Source organism: Perna viridis, chromosome 8 (genome assembly GCF_037379345.1).
Source record: "Perna viridis isolate PV_CMFRI_1.1 ecotype Kerala chromosome 8, ASM3737934v1, whole genome shotgun sequence".
Taxonomy (NCBI): Eukaryota; Metazoa; Mollusca; class Bivalvia; order Mytilida; family Mytilidae; genus Perna; species Perna viridis.
Window position 1 is genome coordinate 42,166,022 of NC_142452.1, and position 20,079 is coordinate 42,186,100.

Consider the following 20,079-nt stretch of genomic DNA (forward strand, 5'->3'; position numbering starts at 1 on the left):
AAATTTGACAAAAATATACAAAAAATGGAGAGGGAATTTTTTTGCATCAGCATCTAGCATTTAGATAACACACAAATCTTTCATATCTTGATGACTAAAACATTTCTTCTTTGAAACTGATGTGGCTGTGGATACTTCAAATAGCTAAACTTAGGACAGCAAATATCTGGTAAGAAATAAAAAATTAAAAATTAAAATCTTCCCAGCCGCCCCATATTTTTTGTGAAGGTTGGATGAGAATCAACCATTTAAGTTTTCTTGGCATTACTGAACAACTATACCCAAATCCCTAATCAGTAAGTATTCTTGCATACAATATATATATATATACTTACAACAAATGTCTGAGTGCCACTTGTCTAATAAGAAACAGTTCCATTGTTTTCAGAATAATTCTCTAAAAACTTCAAGCATGAAAATACAGTAGTCTCCAAGTACTGGTACAAAGGTCCACTTAAGCAGAAATATGATCAGTAAAAATGTTACTTTTTTAAATGTCAACTTCAACCTGCGCCAATTGGAATGTCAAGCAAAATTAATAGAATTTTTCAAGACTTGCAATATATAAAAATTCTGTTACAGTTGAATAAGTAACAAGTTGGAACATAAAATAAAAGGCAAACAATCTTAAGTAATCTACAAATATGGCACCACCTTGTCAATTAAATTAAATCCATATAAATGTGAGAAGACTTCATGAATTCAAAGAATGTTCTTTTCTCAATAGAAATACCACAACTGAGAATAATTCCACTGAAAAATGTCAATCGTGATTTGCTTCTACTCAACAATTCAAAAAACGCTACTTGAATACCACACAAAACGGCAATTCCCACATCCAAGGAAGAAAATCCATAGAATAATTTCCAAATGCTAACAATCCAAAATGTCGATACAAAAGTTCAGCATAGCCAGAGACGAAACTCATCAACAAGGAGTGGAAATTATTGTTATTATGTGTCGTCCCGTTATTTCCGGACAAATGGACATTACTGTTAATTTCAATACACCTGTCAATCAGCCAAAAGGGAAATAAGACAAGATACTATTTTTATACATTAATGTAACGTGTATTGTCAAATGAATTGTCAAATGTTCATAGTACATACTATTAGGAGTTATCATGTAACTGATGTCCTCAGCCTGAGGGCTATGTGGTCCTTGATTTGTTGTAAGATAATTTTCTCTGATACATGAAGATGTATTTCTTCTAATTGAAAGTGATAAGTAGTGTAAAATGACAAGACATCACTAGGTATATCTAGATCAACTGAAGGCCATCAAAACCTAGTCACATGGTTTTTGGTTTGATTTCTACTTGTTCTGCATTTTTTCCTGTTTTACTAAGAAGCTGAATAAGTTGAAAGATATCAAACAAATGAATGCTACTGAAGATATAAACACACACTTCCATATCAATAAAACTTACAAACAAGAGGCTCCAATGAGCCTGAATCCCTCACCTACCTTTCAAAGGCAATAAATTTAACAAGGATTTGTCCAACAATTTTGACTTAAGAAGACTTTGGTAGGACTTATCATAAAGATCATTTCAGCAATTGAAAGAATTTGGCTAAACCTAATGGTTTTGGAGATATAATATGTGAAAAACTACTGTCTGACCCTTTTATGTTCTATTTTTAGTAACAGCAGCCATGTTTTTCGACAGATCAAAAATCCTCACATCAGTTCTATGCAAGATATCCTAAGGAACATTTTCACACAGTTTGGTTCCAATTTGTAGTGTCAGAGGAGATTTTAGAAAGAAAAAAAAAACAGTAAAAAAACATCGATAAAGGGCAATAACTCCAACATGGCACCACAGATTAAAACAAATATTGGACCACAGGTAGATCCCTTCATGCTGAACATTTATACCCAGTCAGAATTCAGCTAAGGTGAGCTAAGCATGAGGAAAAATCCTCTCAAAACTAAAGGGTGGGACACAACAGAAACCAGGGCAACACCATATAAATCTTTTGAAGATGCATTTCCTCTAACTGAATGAAAAGAAGCATAAAATGACAAGACATAAGAGATATACTTAGATCAACTGAAGGCCAACAAAATCTAGTCATGTAGATTACTTATTCATATTTTTTCTTGTTTACTAAGACAATAGATAAGTTTGATATGACATTATGAATATTCTTAAACATACTGAGTTCTTTATTAATAAGACTTACTGAAAATGAGGAAGAAGCTTCTCAAATTTAGAGCAAGGGACCAAACAGGAAACATGGGCAAGCAATGCACAACAACCCTACAAATCTTTTAAACTGATAATAATAAGGTGCCAGATAATCGAAAGGCCTAGTAAGTGTCAAGTTTGGTTGAAATTATGTATTGTAGGGTGTTGATTCTATAGTAATCTAAAGGCAGGGGTCCAAATTTAATTTTGAAACTAGAAGGTCCTTGACTTCTCAATGTTTTTAATCAATGGTCCACTTAACAAAGTGTCAATGAGGGTCCGTAGCCTAAGTTAAAGATATTGCAAGTCCTAGACCTTAGACCACCACAAATCCCTGCAAGGAACTTCAGTAATGATTTAAGAACACAACTATTCCCATCAAAACATTAATGTCCAGGAAGGAAATTTATCATTGTTTCTGAATAAATACAAATGTCATTCCTTATTGTTAAAATGCTTGCTTAAGCTCCTTCATTCATTCTAAAGCTTGCTTAACTGGACTCTTTTCCATGAATGTGCACATAAGCTCCCATTCCCTTCTCGGCACCACCAACCAAGTCGAATAAACCCTACATACAAAATTCTAGGTAAATCAAGATAGATTCATAGTAAGACAAAGTTTAAGGTAAATAGACATTTCTATTTAGAATCATAAAGATCCTTTCTTCAATTTTAATTCTAACAATATTTAATTTGAAAAAAAAACACACACGAAATATAAATGAAGTTATTTTAAAAATGTATGAAAAGATCTTTGTTATTCTCTTGTTTACAAGTTCGAAAAACAAGCACGAGACATGCCACACGCTTACACAATGCCGAACATTTACCATAAGTTGAAAAGGTCAGAATATTTTCAGTTGATGGCAAAAGACAAGGTGCTTTCTTATCAGATAGTATATACAAATCAGAATATTATATCAGATAGCAAATATATCTTAGAATATTATATCATAAATTATCATAGAAGCCATCTTAAAGTATGCATCACACGATCTGGTTTCTGTAAACATTTTGAAACAACGCAGTTGTGAAATGACTGCATGTCTGTAACTCTTCAAAGGTCAACAAAGGTCATTTAAGTTATTTTTAATATTTTCAAGCCTACAGACTGTCTTGTTTGAAGTTTTTATTTGTTTTAAAGTATTCATAGTTCTTTTTTTTGTTTCCAAAATGCAAGTATAAACTTGATAGATATTATGAAACATATGTGCAGCAATTTATATGTATACAACAAAAAAATGACAGAAGCAATATTGTTGAAATAGTAAGTTAGGACATGATCAAAGACAAATCGCTTTGTTTTTAGAATATCAGAATAGATTACACCAGAAAGTCAAAATAGAAAGGAAAACTCCCCTTTGCTTTCAGTCCCTTCAATACATTTTTAAAACAAATTTTTGAAATTTCTTTAAAAAATCTCAGGGCAATAACTCTGTCAAAAAGATGACATGGTAGCTGACGCCATGAAAATACTTTATTAACAGAAATTCAATCACAGTTGGTTAATAAATGAAGTTGTGTGTCTAGCATTTATCCTTAGATTTTCTTTTAAACATTTGTAGGAATAGTGTTCAGGTTTCACACAATTTGCCCAATCCAGTTAAGATTATGATAGTTTTTGGAACATAATTGCAACTTTCTCCTGCAAAAAATGCCAGCTTAATTTCAGAAGTATTCTTGATGAACAGAATCAATTAATTTTTGCAACATTTATGCTTTAAAAAGACCAATAAACAAAATGTTTTCTAATTGTACTGACAAATTATATGAATCTTAAAGCTAGATCATTATAAAGTGAAGTCATACAGGTCTTTGTAAGAATCAAGCAAAATTAGAAAAAAATTAAGCAGGCCTGTCGAAATCTCCTCATGTCTGACAAATATTTTCAAGTAAAGCAGTCTTCAATCAAATTTACTCTATTTTAGTTCCAAACTATAATAGGAAATTAGACATTTTTCAAATGAATGTACAAATATCCTTTTTGACAGAGTTATCTGCCAATAAAATATTTATTTGCAACACATTTCAAGGTAATTTCAACTCATTATAATACCAAAATTATATACCATTGTCTTCATTAGAAATAAATGGAAGTGGACTGTTTAAGTGATACTTTTCTGTAATGATGTTTCATCCTTTGCCAGACTCTGACATAGACTGCAGGTAGTGAGGTCCTAATGGAACTCTTCAATCTGGAGATTATTTTTTGATGATAGGAGGGCATAATTTATAATTATCATCTGACACATCTAACATGTGAGTCCCTGATGCACTGTTGGCTCCAGCTCAAATTTTTAAGATGTAAGCCACCCTTGAACTCATATACTTCATTCTTTTCCCAATTGTTCTGACCTAAAAATGCATCTACTGCAGTGATACAAATTTTCATGGCTTCTGTTGTTGTTAAGTGGCAGTCTTTGTTAGAATCATGGAAAATCTGAAAAATGTGCTACAACCAAAAAAAGGCTAAATATTTTTATTTTTGCAATTAAGATGTTTTAAGGGTCTATATTAAGAAATGTGTAATTATTCATTCCAATCTGTCTGCTCTCAGGAGATAATCAACATCGAAAATCCAATAAATGATATTGTATTTGAGTGTCCTTTAGAGAGTTATCTCCCTTGATTTGAAAATCTATGGTGCATTCTATATAATTTTTATCTCCTAGGACCACAGGTTATATGAAAAACCGATTGTTAATTTCTGTTTCCTTAATGCAATTCAAACAAAATATTAAAAATAAAAATAGTAGGCTTTCCAACCACTTTCCAACACTTTGCATGATTCTAACTGGAGCGCTACTTAAGAAACCATAAGTCAAGGGAAAGATACAAAACAAATAAAACAGAACGTAGTCAAAAAAAAAAAAAAAATCGAAAAACCAAATGAATCTGGCTAAATTTTCATGTAAAAAGAAAGTTTTTTTTTAAACTCTTTGCAAACAGGAAATAAGAAAGTGATGATGTTAGTTGGAACAGAAAATTCAGACATTTTGTTCCCTTTTAAAAGTTATTTGTTTAAGAAGTAACTTTTAACCATATTCAATTGACAAAGGATATTATCTCAGAAAAAAAAAATCTCCTAGTGGAAAATTGTATTACATTGATGAATATGACTTCTCTTTGAATGTGTACAAACAATTGAAACATGAGTTACCTCCCCTTTTCACTTTATATATAAAAAAAAAAAAAAAAAAAAAAAATTATGGCCATTTTCCTTCAGGATCCTGAATTTGTGAATAAGATCAATAACCTTTACTGAAGTTTTCAGACATCAATCACCTGTATCAAGTTTAATAGATCAAAGCGATAATCTACCATTGAAACACCATGAAACAGACAACATATGGCAGAAAATTTATTACCTTCTCTTAGCTATATTTAATCTTTATTATCTATATAATTTTTGAAAATCATTATTAATTGGTAATAACAAGCCCTGATAAGTTATTTAAGTTTTAAGTAGATCTTTTGATAGATGAAGCGCTTTAGTTTTTTTTTCATTTTTTAACGGAAATTTTATTTGGCTTTGTTTCAGAAGTTATGATTACATCATGTACACACACAAAATATTGAATCTTACAAAAGGTAGACCCTTGAATTCAAAAGCAGTTGATACTGATGCATAAAACATAATGAATATATTTCAGTTAACTCCAAACATCAAATTACATAATCAAAGTGTTGTCAGCACTGAGGCAATTGTCACATTCATCTAATTGTGAAAAGAATATTCAAAACTTAACAGCATAAATTTAGAGAGTTAGATACCGTAAAGTTCTATTACACTCAAAAAACTATTTCTTGTTTCAAAAACTAGTTTTTTACATTAAGAGGAGTTAAGGATATGGTTCAAACTGCTTTAGAAAAGTCAACTAAATTAAATATCCTATAGTTTAAATAAAATGTATTTAAAAAAAAAAACACAAAAAATATAATGACTGTTGAATACTCTAAAATCAATTATAAACTGGGTTTTTCTGGACTTGATACTGATCTTACCATACTTTTAGGTCAACCCAGGTTTTAGAGTAAGCCAAGTCTATAATCATGTCTAGCAAAAGGGACATAAAACTGGACCAACCATCCACAAATCAATCCCTCCATCAAAGCTTCCCAAACAGGTGAAATCCTCACATCTAATTCCATGATTGATTTATGGTAATAGAAAAAAACCTCCTCAATTATCTCCCTAAAAAATTATTGTTCCTATAAGACATAAAAACTACAACAATAAAAAGCTCTGCCAATGAGTCAAAGATGTCAGTTCTCATGTTAAGTATCAATTAATCTTTAAAGCAAAAAGATAATGAAGCCAACAGCTGTAAGTTTGTAACAACAAAGCAGTCCTCTTTGGCTCTAGTACCATGATACTGCAAATGTGGACAAAATACCTTTTTTTCCATTTGTTTAGTATCCTTGCTACCTCCTACTATTGTGAGAAGAACTGGTAAAATCTTAAATTCTATTTGGTAAATTCCTGTTTATATCCTTATTATTTCACAATGTGTGAAACAAATTTACCTAATTTTAAAGTATTGTCTGGTCAAGTGCACCCTTGTTTTACCTATGCTGGGTTCATCTATATTTAGTCCATGCTCAAAGGTTTTAATGTAGGGTTCATGTGTTCTTTTATGTTCAGTACTTTGTAAAAGCTAATTTAGCAGTTGACTTTAGTAATTTGAATATATTTCTCATCCTTGATTAAACTTGTGATATGGTTTGCCTGATTCAATTCAAACACTTGCCCAATTAACAATTCTGCAGAAAACCCTACTCATGAGTCAAGGTTGTCAGTCATCTTGTTTTTGTATTAATTAATCTTCCTAAGGACATGATAACGAAAACAACAGATGTACGTTTGTAAATACTGACAAAGAGATCTTGTTGGTTTTTGACACTGATTATAAAACATCGTTAAAACATTTATTTTTCTGCATTTAGTAAATCGAAAATGACTAATAGCTGAACTTGTATAAATTTATCTTAAAATTACTTTACAGTACAGTAACCTCACAAAGAGAAAGTTTGCATTAATTTTAGATGCCTTAGCTATAATACAACTTTCAACAGAAAATATGTCATCATAACTGTGAATGGGATAGAGGTCATAGATGAATATGAAAACAGACGCTGATATAATTATGTTACCCTTTTCAGCAGATATTAAAACTTAAGGGTTTTGAGGGTCCCAAAACTGTGTGCTGTCTCAGAAACTGCCTTCAATGCTTTGGGCTTTCACCAAGCTCTTATGAAATCTACATATTACCTATTCCCATAATGTAAGGCCAGAATAAGCTTACAAAGGCATAAACATTATTCTTGAAAACTTCTTATAACTACATGAGTAAGTATAGGCTACAAGATAATTTCAAATATTAGACGCTTACATGATGAGCCAGAAAATTTTAAGACTTTAACTTCAGATTTTTAAAATTTAAGTGTAGCTACATTAAAACAAAACCTCCTTTCAAACTGCATAGTTTGTCATGTTTAAGGGAGGTGTTCAGTTTACATAGTTCATAACACATTAAAATTAATATATAGATAATCTAAAATACACCTGGTTAAATGCATTTCATTGCACTGACATAACACTGATCATACATTCAAAGGGGAATAACAAGAAAATACCCCCAAACAATTCATTTTTCTGAACTCAGTTGTCTCCCATGTCTGCAATTTTCCATGAATATCAAACAGAGTTATCTCCCATTATAAAGCACATCTTTGTCATTAGAAATTCCTCTTCATATTTTTCATCTTCATGAGTTAAAACAAGATCCTAATCAAGGTCAATGATGCAAAACTAACTAATTATGAAAGCGACAGGGTTAATAGATACTTGAGATCAATATAAAGTTTACTTCTGAACCTTAATGCAGGTGCATTGATTTTTTATCCACAATTTACTTTCTAAAGCTTACAAATTCTCACAAAGCTAATCAATAAATGCTAAAAAAAATCAGGTGTGAATGATATTGTAATGACTCAATAACGAGATATTCAGATTTTACAAAATATTTAACTGGGATTTCCAGATTTTAGCATAGTTATTTTCAATCTATACGCAATATGATAGATTTTTTGGCCTCTAATATTCAAAATATCAAAAATACTAAAAGACACAAGTTTCCAGCATTCCATTAAAATGGACTTGAAACAAGAAAATATCTCTGATTGCTTCAATTTTCATGTACTTAAATTTTTTAGGGGGGTAGTCTTCGAATGTCTTTTCAAAAAAGGAGAATTGCAAATTAAAGTGGACATTATTAATGAAAATACAAGAGCATTCTATAAAATATAGAACCAACACTTCATACCTTCCGTAATCCCATCAATTTAAAGTATACAAAAAGGATTTGTAAATGTCAAATATCCTAAAGAATTCCACAACTAATAGGCAGTAGATGTGACATCTCTAATTGTCAAGTCAAGTTGGTTTAAAAGACAATACATTCTTTAAAAGAGTTCAGCAAGTTCAAGCAATGTTCGTCAAGAATACTGCAGATAACCATATTTGGCAGAAGTCTTCTACTACCATTTCCAGAACAAATAGAATTATTTCCATAGGAAAAGATGCCCCTGCCTGTCACAATTACACTTTGATCATTGATTGGGAAGTACAAACTGCGTAAATTTGTATAGAAAATTTCAAAACTTTACAATGAAAGATTGCCCTTCTACAACATATGGCCTAAGTAGTATAAAGAGAAAAACACCAAATCTGAAACCTTTTTGGTTTTCTTTTGTGATGAAAATTTTCCCTATCACTGCATATAGTGTAACATTGCAGAAAAGTCACATGAAACAGGAAGTTGATATCAGATACTGAGAAAGTACTATTATTTGTGGGGCACCAATTTTCGTGGTTTTCGTGGGTAGGCAAAACCATAAAATTTGGTTCCCAACAAAAAGGAGATTCCCTTGAATGTGTAAAATGAGTCTCAAAACCAGGAATTCAAGAATCCACAAATTTGTGCTTTTTCCCTAATCCACGAAAATTGGTATCAATGAATAAAAGTACTTTCACAGTAGCACTAAAAATTGCTTACAATGTATGCCCCCCATCTATATAAAGTAACAGACCAAATTTTAAATCAATCCATGCATCAGGAGCTGAGATATATGCTAAGAAATTCAGATGGATGGTCAGACAGACAGACAAGATGATTCCATTATACCCATCACACCTTTAGTGGGGGTATAAAAGAATACCCTTGCTATCATACATGTACTGTAAAAACAAACCATTCCTGTTCTGATACATGTACTATAAAAATAGAACAAAGACCCTCCTATACATGTACTATAATCCTTCAGATCTAGTTGGCAATTAATTTTCATAAATATTGTGAGAACAGTTATGAAACTAATTTGTTAGAAATTCTAACAAATTAATTGTCCTTTCCACAATTTATCTTGTTAATGTTAGGAAAATAAATTGTCAAGAACTTGCACTTTTCTAAAAATGAAAACAAAAGTGAAATAAACCAACTGTGGAAATAACATGGTTAAAGTACCTGCATACGGAAACAGTAAATCAGGTGAAAGCTACCTGGTTTCAGTAAACAGTAAATATGTGTTGAAAACCTCACAGTCAGGTAGACAGACAGACAGAATGACAATCAGTATGTACCATATAACATAAGAGCAGGGAATTACATGTGTATCCACCTACATGTACCTATTTATGTCAGGTTTGGTACAAACTTGAAACCTGTCTTAACTAAACCCTCTAAAAAGCAATGAAGTGATTTAAATGAGTTTTGAACCTGTTTAAACCAAATATTCCTTCAGAATGAAAAGAGGTGCTGTTTAGGCAGGTCTCTCAGCCCCAAATATTTTAACAGTAATAACATTACATAACTACTTAATACCATGTAACCATGCAGTACAAGGTAACCACAGCATAGCACCTGAATCAATTTTCCTTCCAAAATTCAGGCTATAACTGTCATTAAAGAAATGCTGCTGAAAGCACTGACTGATGATTCAAAATCATCTCATCATGTAAAGGATGGCTGCCATCATAAAACCAGGCATAAAATTTCAATCAATTATGTCAAAATTCTGATCTTATGATAAACAAAATGTTGCCCTTCTTCACACAGATGATTCAAAGAGTAATCGAGGGAACCAAGGTTATAGTGGTAATCAAAAGAATGTAATCAAGGGACAAAGACCAGACATGGAAAACAGACATACAAAACAAAGAACATAAAGTAACTAAAATCATACATACAAAGTAACAAAAGCAAATGAGCAACTTGGACTCCACTAAAAACTGTGAGCATGGACCAGGTCAAAATAATCTAATATTTGTATATAGGTTTCAAACTTTGAATTCTTTAGAAGCTATACCATATTCATGTTTTTCAAATATTAATCTTGATAATAATTTTCATGATGAATGTGAAATACATTTGTAAATAAGTTTTTTGGTCTCTTGTGAATAATATAAAAGTTATAAAGTATTTGAAAGAACATTGCATTAGTCAAATTGCAGACAGTATTATTTCATCAAACTTTATATAACTATTGAAGGGGAGTCTGTTCTTGTGATTATAGATCCCCCCAACCCATTCAAAATTTTCAAAGTGAAAAAAGAGCCATAATTCTTGAAGGGTAAAGTAACAAAATGTTGCAAGTTACATAGTGCTAAAAATACACCCACTCAACCATTTCTTAGATAAGCCAGGAACCTGGAAAGAGAAGATAAGCGAGGAACCTGGAAAGAGTAGATAAGCAAGGAACCTGGAAAGTGGACACCAAGCAAAAGCAATACACATGTACTAAATTTCTCAGGATTCCCTCCAACAAAAGCTGAGGAATCTGGTACAGAAAGTGTAATGGACAGACAGACTGAAGGTCATACATAGTGCCATTAGAATGGGGTTTTAATAATATACACAATACTACAACTTCAACTATATTTCTTTGTCCAAATTGGAAGACAGCAACTGAGGAGCTAATTTTACAGCAAGTAACATGGCTAACTTCAGGGGATAGAATTAGACTACCCAACCCATTAAATGACAATTATGTTTGTACCTGAGGAACTTCATTAGATTGTTAACTGGGCAATAAACTTTCTATCAAACTAAGATAAAGAAAATTTATAAAATGACAGGAAGTTAAAATATCCTTGTTCAATGTCCAGTTTTTCATCAGATAGTTTTCATTTAATCAAGACATTCTTAAGTTAATTATGTTACTGGCTGGAATTACATTAAAATTAGAATGCTGTAAATGAGGATCACTTTGTATTCTGACCAATCAAGTTCAACAGCCATTAAACAACTACAGTGGTTTTATTATTATTCAAGGGCTATCAACTTCCATGATAAAAGATATCAATTCAATTTGTACATGTATTCGAAAGACAATTTTGGAACTACATGTACACCATTCATTATGTCACTTCAAGAGGGTAAGTGTACTTAGCAGCAGCCACCTTTTTTTTTGGACAAAAATCTTAACAGATATCATTATCATAATGATTTAACTGGAATCTTAAATTAAGCCACCATAACTATTTTCAATTAAAAAAAAATCTATCTTTCAAAAGGAAGATAATGAAAAACAAACAAAATAAATCTAAATATTATCAACCAAGTTGAAAAAGAACAAGCCATGTTTTTCTTCCTACAAATTGCATCATAATCATCCAACACTTGCAGAACTGGTTGTAAACATTAACCTGCAATAAAAACTTAATTAACTTATCAAAATCCTGCTTATTTTTTAGCTAATCAATAAACTTCCCAGACAGTTAATGTACCTCCATTATTGAAGAGTTCCACAGACAAATGTGTGGGTTTGCCCTGTAGACAGTGTTTCTCTGCCAGATGGGATTCCCTCTTATCATGTGTTTTTATGTCTTGATTCACTTAATTAACAAAAGAGAAATGAAATAGGCTGCTGTTTTTCTCAGAAGGATGGTGGTTGGGGTCATTAGGTACAAATCACTTAGCTTAAACTTCATTTAGTTCTGTAAAGCAACAGGTTTCTTTTCTAGGCTTTATTTGGTTTGAAATTAGCATGGGCCAACTTAATGCCCCTTTATTTCAAAGTGGGCTACCAAAAATATGGATTTTTTAACCATCTTCTCTACTAGTTCTCCTACAAAATGTAAGAAATTTCCAGTACAAGTTGTAAGAAGTCCTCCATTCCAGTTGTAAAAAATCTTCCCTAGAGGTAAGAAAACTTGAGTAAAATAGGCAGGACTAAATATCAACACACTATATGAATGAAAAAAGTGAATATTGAAGCTTTTACTTTCATTCATGTTCCCAATTTGATTGCATACTAATTGCACACTGACCCAGTAACCTTTGACATTTGACTTTGAGATAGATTGTGATATAAATAAACTGTCCTCAGAATAAAATACATGTATGTTTCAAGTTGGTAAAAAAAATCATTAAAAATGTTAATACAAGCCCATTAATAAATTTATTAACAGTCCCAATGTGATTTTGACCTGACCTCTGACTATGACCTTGAAAATCAATACACTTCTTGATAACAAAATACAAAACTCATCAAAGAGTGATTGATAAGAATGTTTCAGAAGGATGAACAGACCACAGTAATAAAATATCCCTAAAATCCAAACTCATTGGAATTGGAATAATAAAAGTGGCCATTGGACAGTTCCAAGTGAAATACCAGAAAGCCCAAAACAAAGAACATTCCCAAAATTTTGTGCTAATTAAACACAATTCAGAACAACAGATGTTGAAGACTGTTAACACCTTGAGGAAAATTAATTAACAGTCTTTCACAACCCCATCCATGAGGTAGTTATGACAGGCAATATCTTATATTTACTCATCCATCTCATTAGAGGAGGTAAAAGAGGTACTAATAAATTACTTCCCTGAGTTCAAAGATAAAAATACTTTTAAGTATGAACTTATGTACTTTCATGATTTTATACAAGAAATGTGTTGACGGAACTGTAATCTACTACAAGGGTAATTTAAATAACGATGTAGCTAAGGAGGTAGATCAAGGGTAAGGAAAACAACTCTTGGAATCAGTGATATGATGGTATCATATTCAATTTCACCAAAGCCTATGAAGTTTTCATTTGAAACAGAATGAAATCAATCCAAGTTATTTTGATGCTTACATGAGATTGATATAAAAATGCTGAATACAAACATTACAATGATTTGTAAGAGTTGTGTCCCTTACCCCAGGTTAAACTTCTTAAATAGGTTCATTGATTGCAATGTGCATTTGCTTACAAGTTTAAGGGAAAAAAAAACAGTAAGGACTGGGATTCATTCTCAATCATGAGAAGCTTCCCCACCTTACTGGGATTCATTCTCAATCATGAGAGGCCTTTCCACTTTACTGGGATTCATTCTCAATCACGAGAAGCCTCTCCACTTTACTGGGATTCATTCTCAATCATGAGAGGCCTTTCCACTTTACTGGGATTCATTCTCAATCACGAGAAGCCTCTCCACTTTACTGGAGTTGCATCCAACAATGCAAGTAACCAAACTACTGGAATGCACAGGAATTAGAAGTCTATGTAATCTTGTTTCACATAAGCCAAAATGACAAGAGCAAGAAATTCTATAACTTGACAAAGTAATTTAATAGAAATATGGATATCCATTTCAATGATACACATGCAGTCAATCTCTTTACATATGCCAGAATGTCACAAAGGCCTTTAAATGCAGGAATGAGAAATTTTCTCTTCAAAGAGAAGTAACATGTTGTCAAGCATTGTTTCTCACAGCAAGAATGTCAAAAGAGCAAATCAATGGAAATTTTTCTATCCACAAGGTCAACAGAAATCAGAAAATCAGATTTCAAAGAAAATAAATGCCAAACATTTTTGTTATGACATCAATGAAAATGTTATCTATAGCTAAAGAAAGTCTTTGATTCTGTATATGCAAGAATCATACAATGAACAAAGGTCAAAGGTCATTGTCAAAAGGTCACAGCAGCCAACAATGCTCACAAACAAAGGAACATGTGAAGTTGATGAAAAAAGACAAAGAATATAATAGAAATATTTTCTCTGCATGTCAATGCAAAATGATAATAACACCTTGTTTTTAATTAGTGTACAGATGCTGATGCCATAAACTTCTTGTACTTACTCTTTGCTTACCCCCAAAAAAACTTGAGCTAAGATGGCACTATTATAGCGCATATAATAATGTTGTTCAGGGGATAGAGGTCATCTACTATTGATTAAATAACAATTGCTAGATGAACTGCCCCAGACAGTATTACTAGACATGTCAACTTTCAATCAGACAGTCTCATTTGTCAAGTAAACTATATCAGGAAATTCATTGGGTGATTGTTATTTAATCGAAAGATGACCAACTGTAATTCCTGAACATCATTAATGTATTCGCTGTAAGCCACAATGCAAAATAGTTTTGTAGCATAACTTGAAGAATTAATTACTTAAACATTTTAAGATTTCAAATGTCTTCTTTTGTATATCCAAGATGAAAGGAACCCTCATCAAATATCAGGGGCGGATCCAGGATTTTAGATTTGGGGGGTGAGGTGTGTGCACAGTTAAAATGTTTTTAGGTTAAATTTTTGATACATTCTTCTAGAGTGGGTGCAATTAGATATCTTTTGTGGTAAAATTTGCAAGAAATTAAAGTTTCAACCTGACAAGCCATGCTTTGCATATTTTAGGGGGTGCATGCCCGCCACGCCCCGGCCTGAATACGCATCTGAATATGAAAGGTTTCAGATCTACGCCGCCAAATGTGCCACACATGTGAGTTGCTGTACATGAAGAACAACCTAAGATTATCACATGAATTGAGTAACATTGAGTCATCAAATGTGACTATAAAGTGTTAAACTCAAAAAGATTCATTCTCGAGGAATGAATAACAAATGTGGCTATATAGTGCAAACCAAGTCTAACTCAAATAGATTCATTCTCGAGGAATGAAATGAAATTAAAACTGATTCTTAGGATAGGTGGGGCTGTTGAAATAATAAAAATTAATAAGGAACAATTGCCTTTTACCATAGATATTATAATCTTATAATTTTGAAAACACCACAGGAGTTTTTAATGATGAAGTACTACCATTGTACATTTTTTTCTAAAATCAGAGCAACTGTCTCATCTAATCTTGTAGTACATTTTCAACATGCCTTGTCTATTATGAACAAATTAATCGAAAATGTTTCTGGATTGGTATTTATAGACTTCTTCTGATACAACCACTGCTATTGATTAGCAAATGGCATAATGCCGATTATTCAATGTTTCGGAATTTGTAAAAGTTCAGAAACGAAAATAGCACCTTGTTGTAAATCTGTGCTGTTTCCTGCTACAGTTTCTCAGGCATCATTTAATGATTTTCAATGAAAATGAAATACTTTTTTCTTCAAATCCCCATTCATTGCATAATTTGTAACTCTCTCAATTGGGAATTTTGCCCTGACATGATAAAAACAGCATATCAATTCTCTTCCATCTTTCATAGTTGAATAGGCATATTAATTCAGAATATTATGTAACCTGCTGCAGAAATAATAAAGAATTGTGTCAATCCTAAGCATATACCCTCGTAGGCAAACAGAAATATCAATACATTCAGTGAACATGCAATAATTTATGACTGCTGATAACTGCATGTAAATAATATGTACATGTATCCCAAAGTTCTAATTTGACTTTCATGAAACAAAAGTAAAGTTTGCATATGTTTAAAAAAAAATTCATCAGGTTAACACCGTCTGCATGGATTCATAATGGTGTTGGTCAAAGGTCCAGGGCCCTCAAGTTCTCACTGAGGAATTTCTAAATTTCATTTACCTGGATCTTTGACCTTTAACCCTTTTAATTGACATAATTGTGAGCTGAAGATTTTCCTCAAGTGGACCATTGCTTTGAATCTTGGAAAAGTCCAAGACCGTCTACTCATCCTCTGCAGTTTATAAAAATGTCCATTTGAAAAATTAATTTTATTCTTGGTAAATGCAAGTTCTATTTTCAGGATTTACCAGTAAGTTTTCATTATGTCTATTGTTTATGGAGAATCTGACTTGGCATAAGTCCTTAAACAATCGGTCTTCAATAGACTAATTCTGATTTCATTTGGAATTAAGATTTCAAGGGTCATTAAAATCGGAACTCCTAGAACAATTAATGAAAATGGATATGGTGAATATGTCAAATAGAAAACAACCTCACCAAATGAAAATAGTCAGGTAAAGGCCATCCATGGGTCTAGCATGTCATTCAAATTATTTAGTTCACCATTTTCAGGGTGGGATGAAAAAAACACATACAATTGACAATCCTCAAAGATCAAAGCTCAATAATTTTCCCATTTTGCTAATCAAATGCCCTAACTATCAGAAATCCTCTTTATTTTCTACTCAGCAAAACTACAAAATAATGTCTAAGCAATAAATGACAAAAGCCATAGCTTTGATTGTTCTTCCCTACAATACTTAACCCAGCATGATGTAATATTGTTCTAATGATATAACAAGCTTATACTCAAAACATATCTTCACTCCTACTTAGTTTAGTGTTTTATCCTATAGCATATGATACAAGGTAACAATGAACTCTCTGAGATTGTTATGATGTTAAAGACAGTTTAAGCATCAAATTATGTAAACAGAAATTTTGGATCAGTTTTATTTTTTGCTTTTTTTGTGACATAAAAATAAATCTGTTCCAAATATTTTCTTCAAGGAAGATTGTCAAAAGTTTTTACAGATGATCACACATTACTACACCAAAGAAGATAAAAGGTGAAATGTCCCCACTTCCCCCACCCCAAAAAAAAGGGGCAGCACAAAAAAGTTTCCTACATGCAGTAAGTTCTATGAAGAATAGCCTGACAATTCTTTGTAAAGCAGCACAGGCTTCTGTTGAACATTGTATCCAGGCCATCTATATGGAATGTTATTTTAAGATATATGAATGGTCATAATCTATGTGAAATTTTGTTATATCAATTTTTTTCAAATTTTTTATTGGGGTAAGGATGATCAAGTACCAGTAAGCATTGGGGTTGGCATGATTTCAGATCAAGTAGCAGCAAGCATTAGGGTAGAGATGATCAAGTACCAGTAAGCATTGGGGTAGGGATGATCAAGTGCCAGTAAGCATTGTGGTAGGGATGATTTCAGATCAAGTACCAGTCAGCTTCAAGTACAACTAATGCCACAAACCTGGAACAACAAAAATTAAAAAAAGTACTTACATTTTAACTCCAGGAGGGGGGTCCCACACACATTCCCCAGTGGTCAGATTGGCGTACATGTGTTCTTTGGTGCGGGGTTCGATAATCTCCACCCACTCCCATCTGAAATCAAATTGCAATGAAAGAATTAGGCAAAAAACAATTAAACAATACATTCTAATAAAATAACAATTTTTTTTTTATTTTGCCATCTAGACGCAAAACTATTTTTTGGGGTATTTTTTAAACGTCTAGATTGTAAAATAAAAAAAAAAATTTCACAGCTAATGTAAATCATACATTTTTAAGGAAAAATATACTCATTCAGAAATCATATACAAGAAGCATGTTAACCCGTATTGTGTCATAGTAGAACTTCATAAATACATCTTAAATCACAAAAAAAAGCCAAACATATTAGGAATTCACAATTTTTCATGTTATATCAACATCCCTACTTATTGCCACTTAAAGGCACTTAAACAAAATACTAAACTTGTCTTTTCTAAGTTTTCAATTCAAACATACAAGTATTTCATTGTGCAGGCATTGGTTGAAACTCATTCAGGGGACTTTATTTCTCAGACTCATGTGAAAAATTTTCAAAATGACATCTGATTTTCCCTATACATTACTTGTATAGACAAAAGGATGAATTTCAGTCACATGTTACAACAGGAAAACCCTACTTAAAGCAGAAGGAGCTGTAATGTAAGATACAACTTCCTAACCACTGTGAAACATGTATATATGGATCTTTAAGGGTTACATGTAGATGTAATTTCTGTTCTTGTTTTGGTGTAATTGAAAGATTGGAATGTAATCTATACAGCTGCTTGAACATTTGTAATAGAGACCTTTGGCCTACATGTAAAAATGTATGCATGAATTACATGTACAAGAACTTGGTAACGAGAGATTTTTTCAATTATTTAAATGTGGGTTATATGTATGCATATGTCTCAGTAAAAAAATAAAGAGGATTGGAATGTAATCTGTACTGCTGTTAAAGAATTGGCAAAAAAGATCTATGTGCAAAAATGTACATGTATGTGTATGTTTGAATTGAAGAAAACTACTGGTATACCTGTATGTAAACAGCATTTAAAGGTCCATATTGCATTAAAAATATTAAAAAATAATTTTGTGCAGTGTACCAGTGAGAGAAAAATTAATTTATTGTATCCCTCTTACTTGGTACATGTAAATTAAAAAAAACAAATGCTTGGCTAAAGCACATTGATATGCTTGTCGCTCTGTTTTAGTTAAAATTTTCATTGGTACCCAAAAATGAAGAAATAGGAAAGCCATGAAAAAGAACAGAAATTTCCATTGGTAAGGAAAACATTTACCAAATAAATATAATTGAAATCTTTAAAATAACAAGTGTGGACAGATGGACAGACACAGTATACCTTCAAAATGTCAATCAAAAGACATGGATATAAAGAGTAAGTGAGCAATGGCAGAGATGGACAAACAATTACTCTGAAAGAACAACAAATATGGTGAAACTCTACTAATGTACCAATGAATAACCTATTGGCAAATCTAAAGTAGAAAATACCTTTAGAGATCACAAAAAGGTCTTTAACATGTGTAAACACACCTTTAAGTTCTGAAAGGCCCGAACAAAAATAGTAATAAAATCCATGGCAACAGAACAATTCTTCACAACCAAATAAAAAGTAATATAAGGATTCAAAGACACATTAATGGCCAACATCTCAAGACTATGTACAGGCGTATGAAATCAGAGATAAAGTTTAAACTAGTTTTATAAGGCCTCAACCATCCTCTGAGTAAGCAAACAACTTTAAACAGTATAATAGTGATGTCATATCATTAAAATACTTTTCCCAATTATTTCAATGAAGAATGAATCAGTGTAATTGGCTTCTACTGAAGTCTGAAACTCCATCCTTTTGATTTATCAGTTATCTAATCAAAATATCTTACATGAAAACACAAGTATTGAAAAAAAAATAAAAATAATTTAGATATTTTAGGATTTAATGGCACAAAAACTTCCATCAGATGGTTATGGTATAAGTATAATAGGTTGGATCCTTTCTTAGAAACATGACCACATAAAAGCTTCTAATTCAGAACAGTTATCTTCACTATACATCACTCTAATATTCACCATTAGGACTTTGCTGCAAACTGGTTTACCTTCTAAAAATAGACACCCCCCCAAAAAAAAAAAAATACGGTGATTTTGAAATTCTTCTACTCTGGATACGACCACAACCATAAAAAATTATTGCTTATTTGTACATTGTGAAAATTGGAAAAGTTCATTTGAGCTTCCATGTCAATTTAAAGCACAACTTTAACATAGAACACAGTTTAAATTTTGGCTTTCTTCAGCAATTTTCAAATACAAAAATACCAATCATATAAATGTTGTACACCTGTTTCGAGGACTATCCAGTCCAAATAATCTAAAATTTCTAAGTGGTTAGGACAAACATTTGGTTGAATATACTTGTATATGGAATAACTTGTGAACATTTTTGTTTTTAAGACCATTGACCTAATTTTGAGATTACATCTAGTCAACAAAAATATCAATATTGTTATTTTTCAAACAGAATTTTCTGTAACTTCTCATTGAAACGCTGTTATAATATGTATAATCAGTTTCTCTGCATTGTTAATGTA

The 20,079-nt window shown here is 31.8% G+C and overlaps 1 protein-coding gene across 1 annotated transcript in view; it reads right to left on the minus strand.

The window, feature by feature from the left end:
- Nucleotides 1–20,079, minus strand: part of LOC148610578 (rho GTPase-activating protein 39-like) — a 93,141-nt gene that overhangs the window by 66,626 nt on the left and 6,436 nt on the right. Inside the window, exon 2 of the mRNA XM_088595739.1 lies at nt 17,434–17,535. Within this exon, the coding sequence (XP_088451865.1) occupies nt 17,434–17,535 (102 nt within the window). The remainder of the gene's footprint in view (nt 1–17,433; nt 17,536–20,079) is intronic.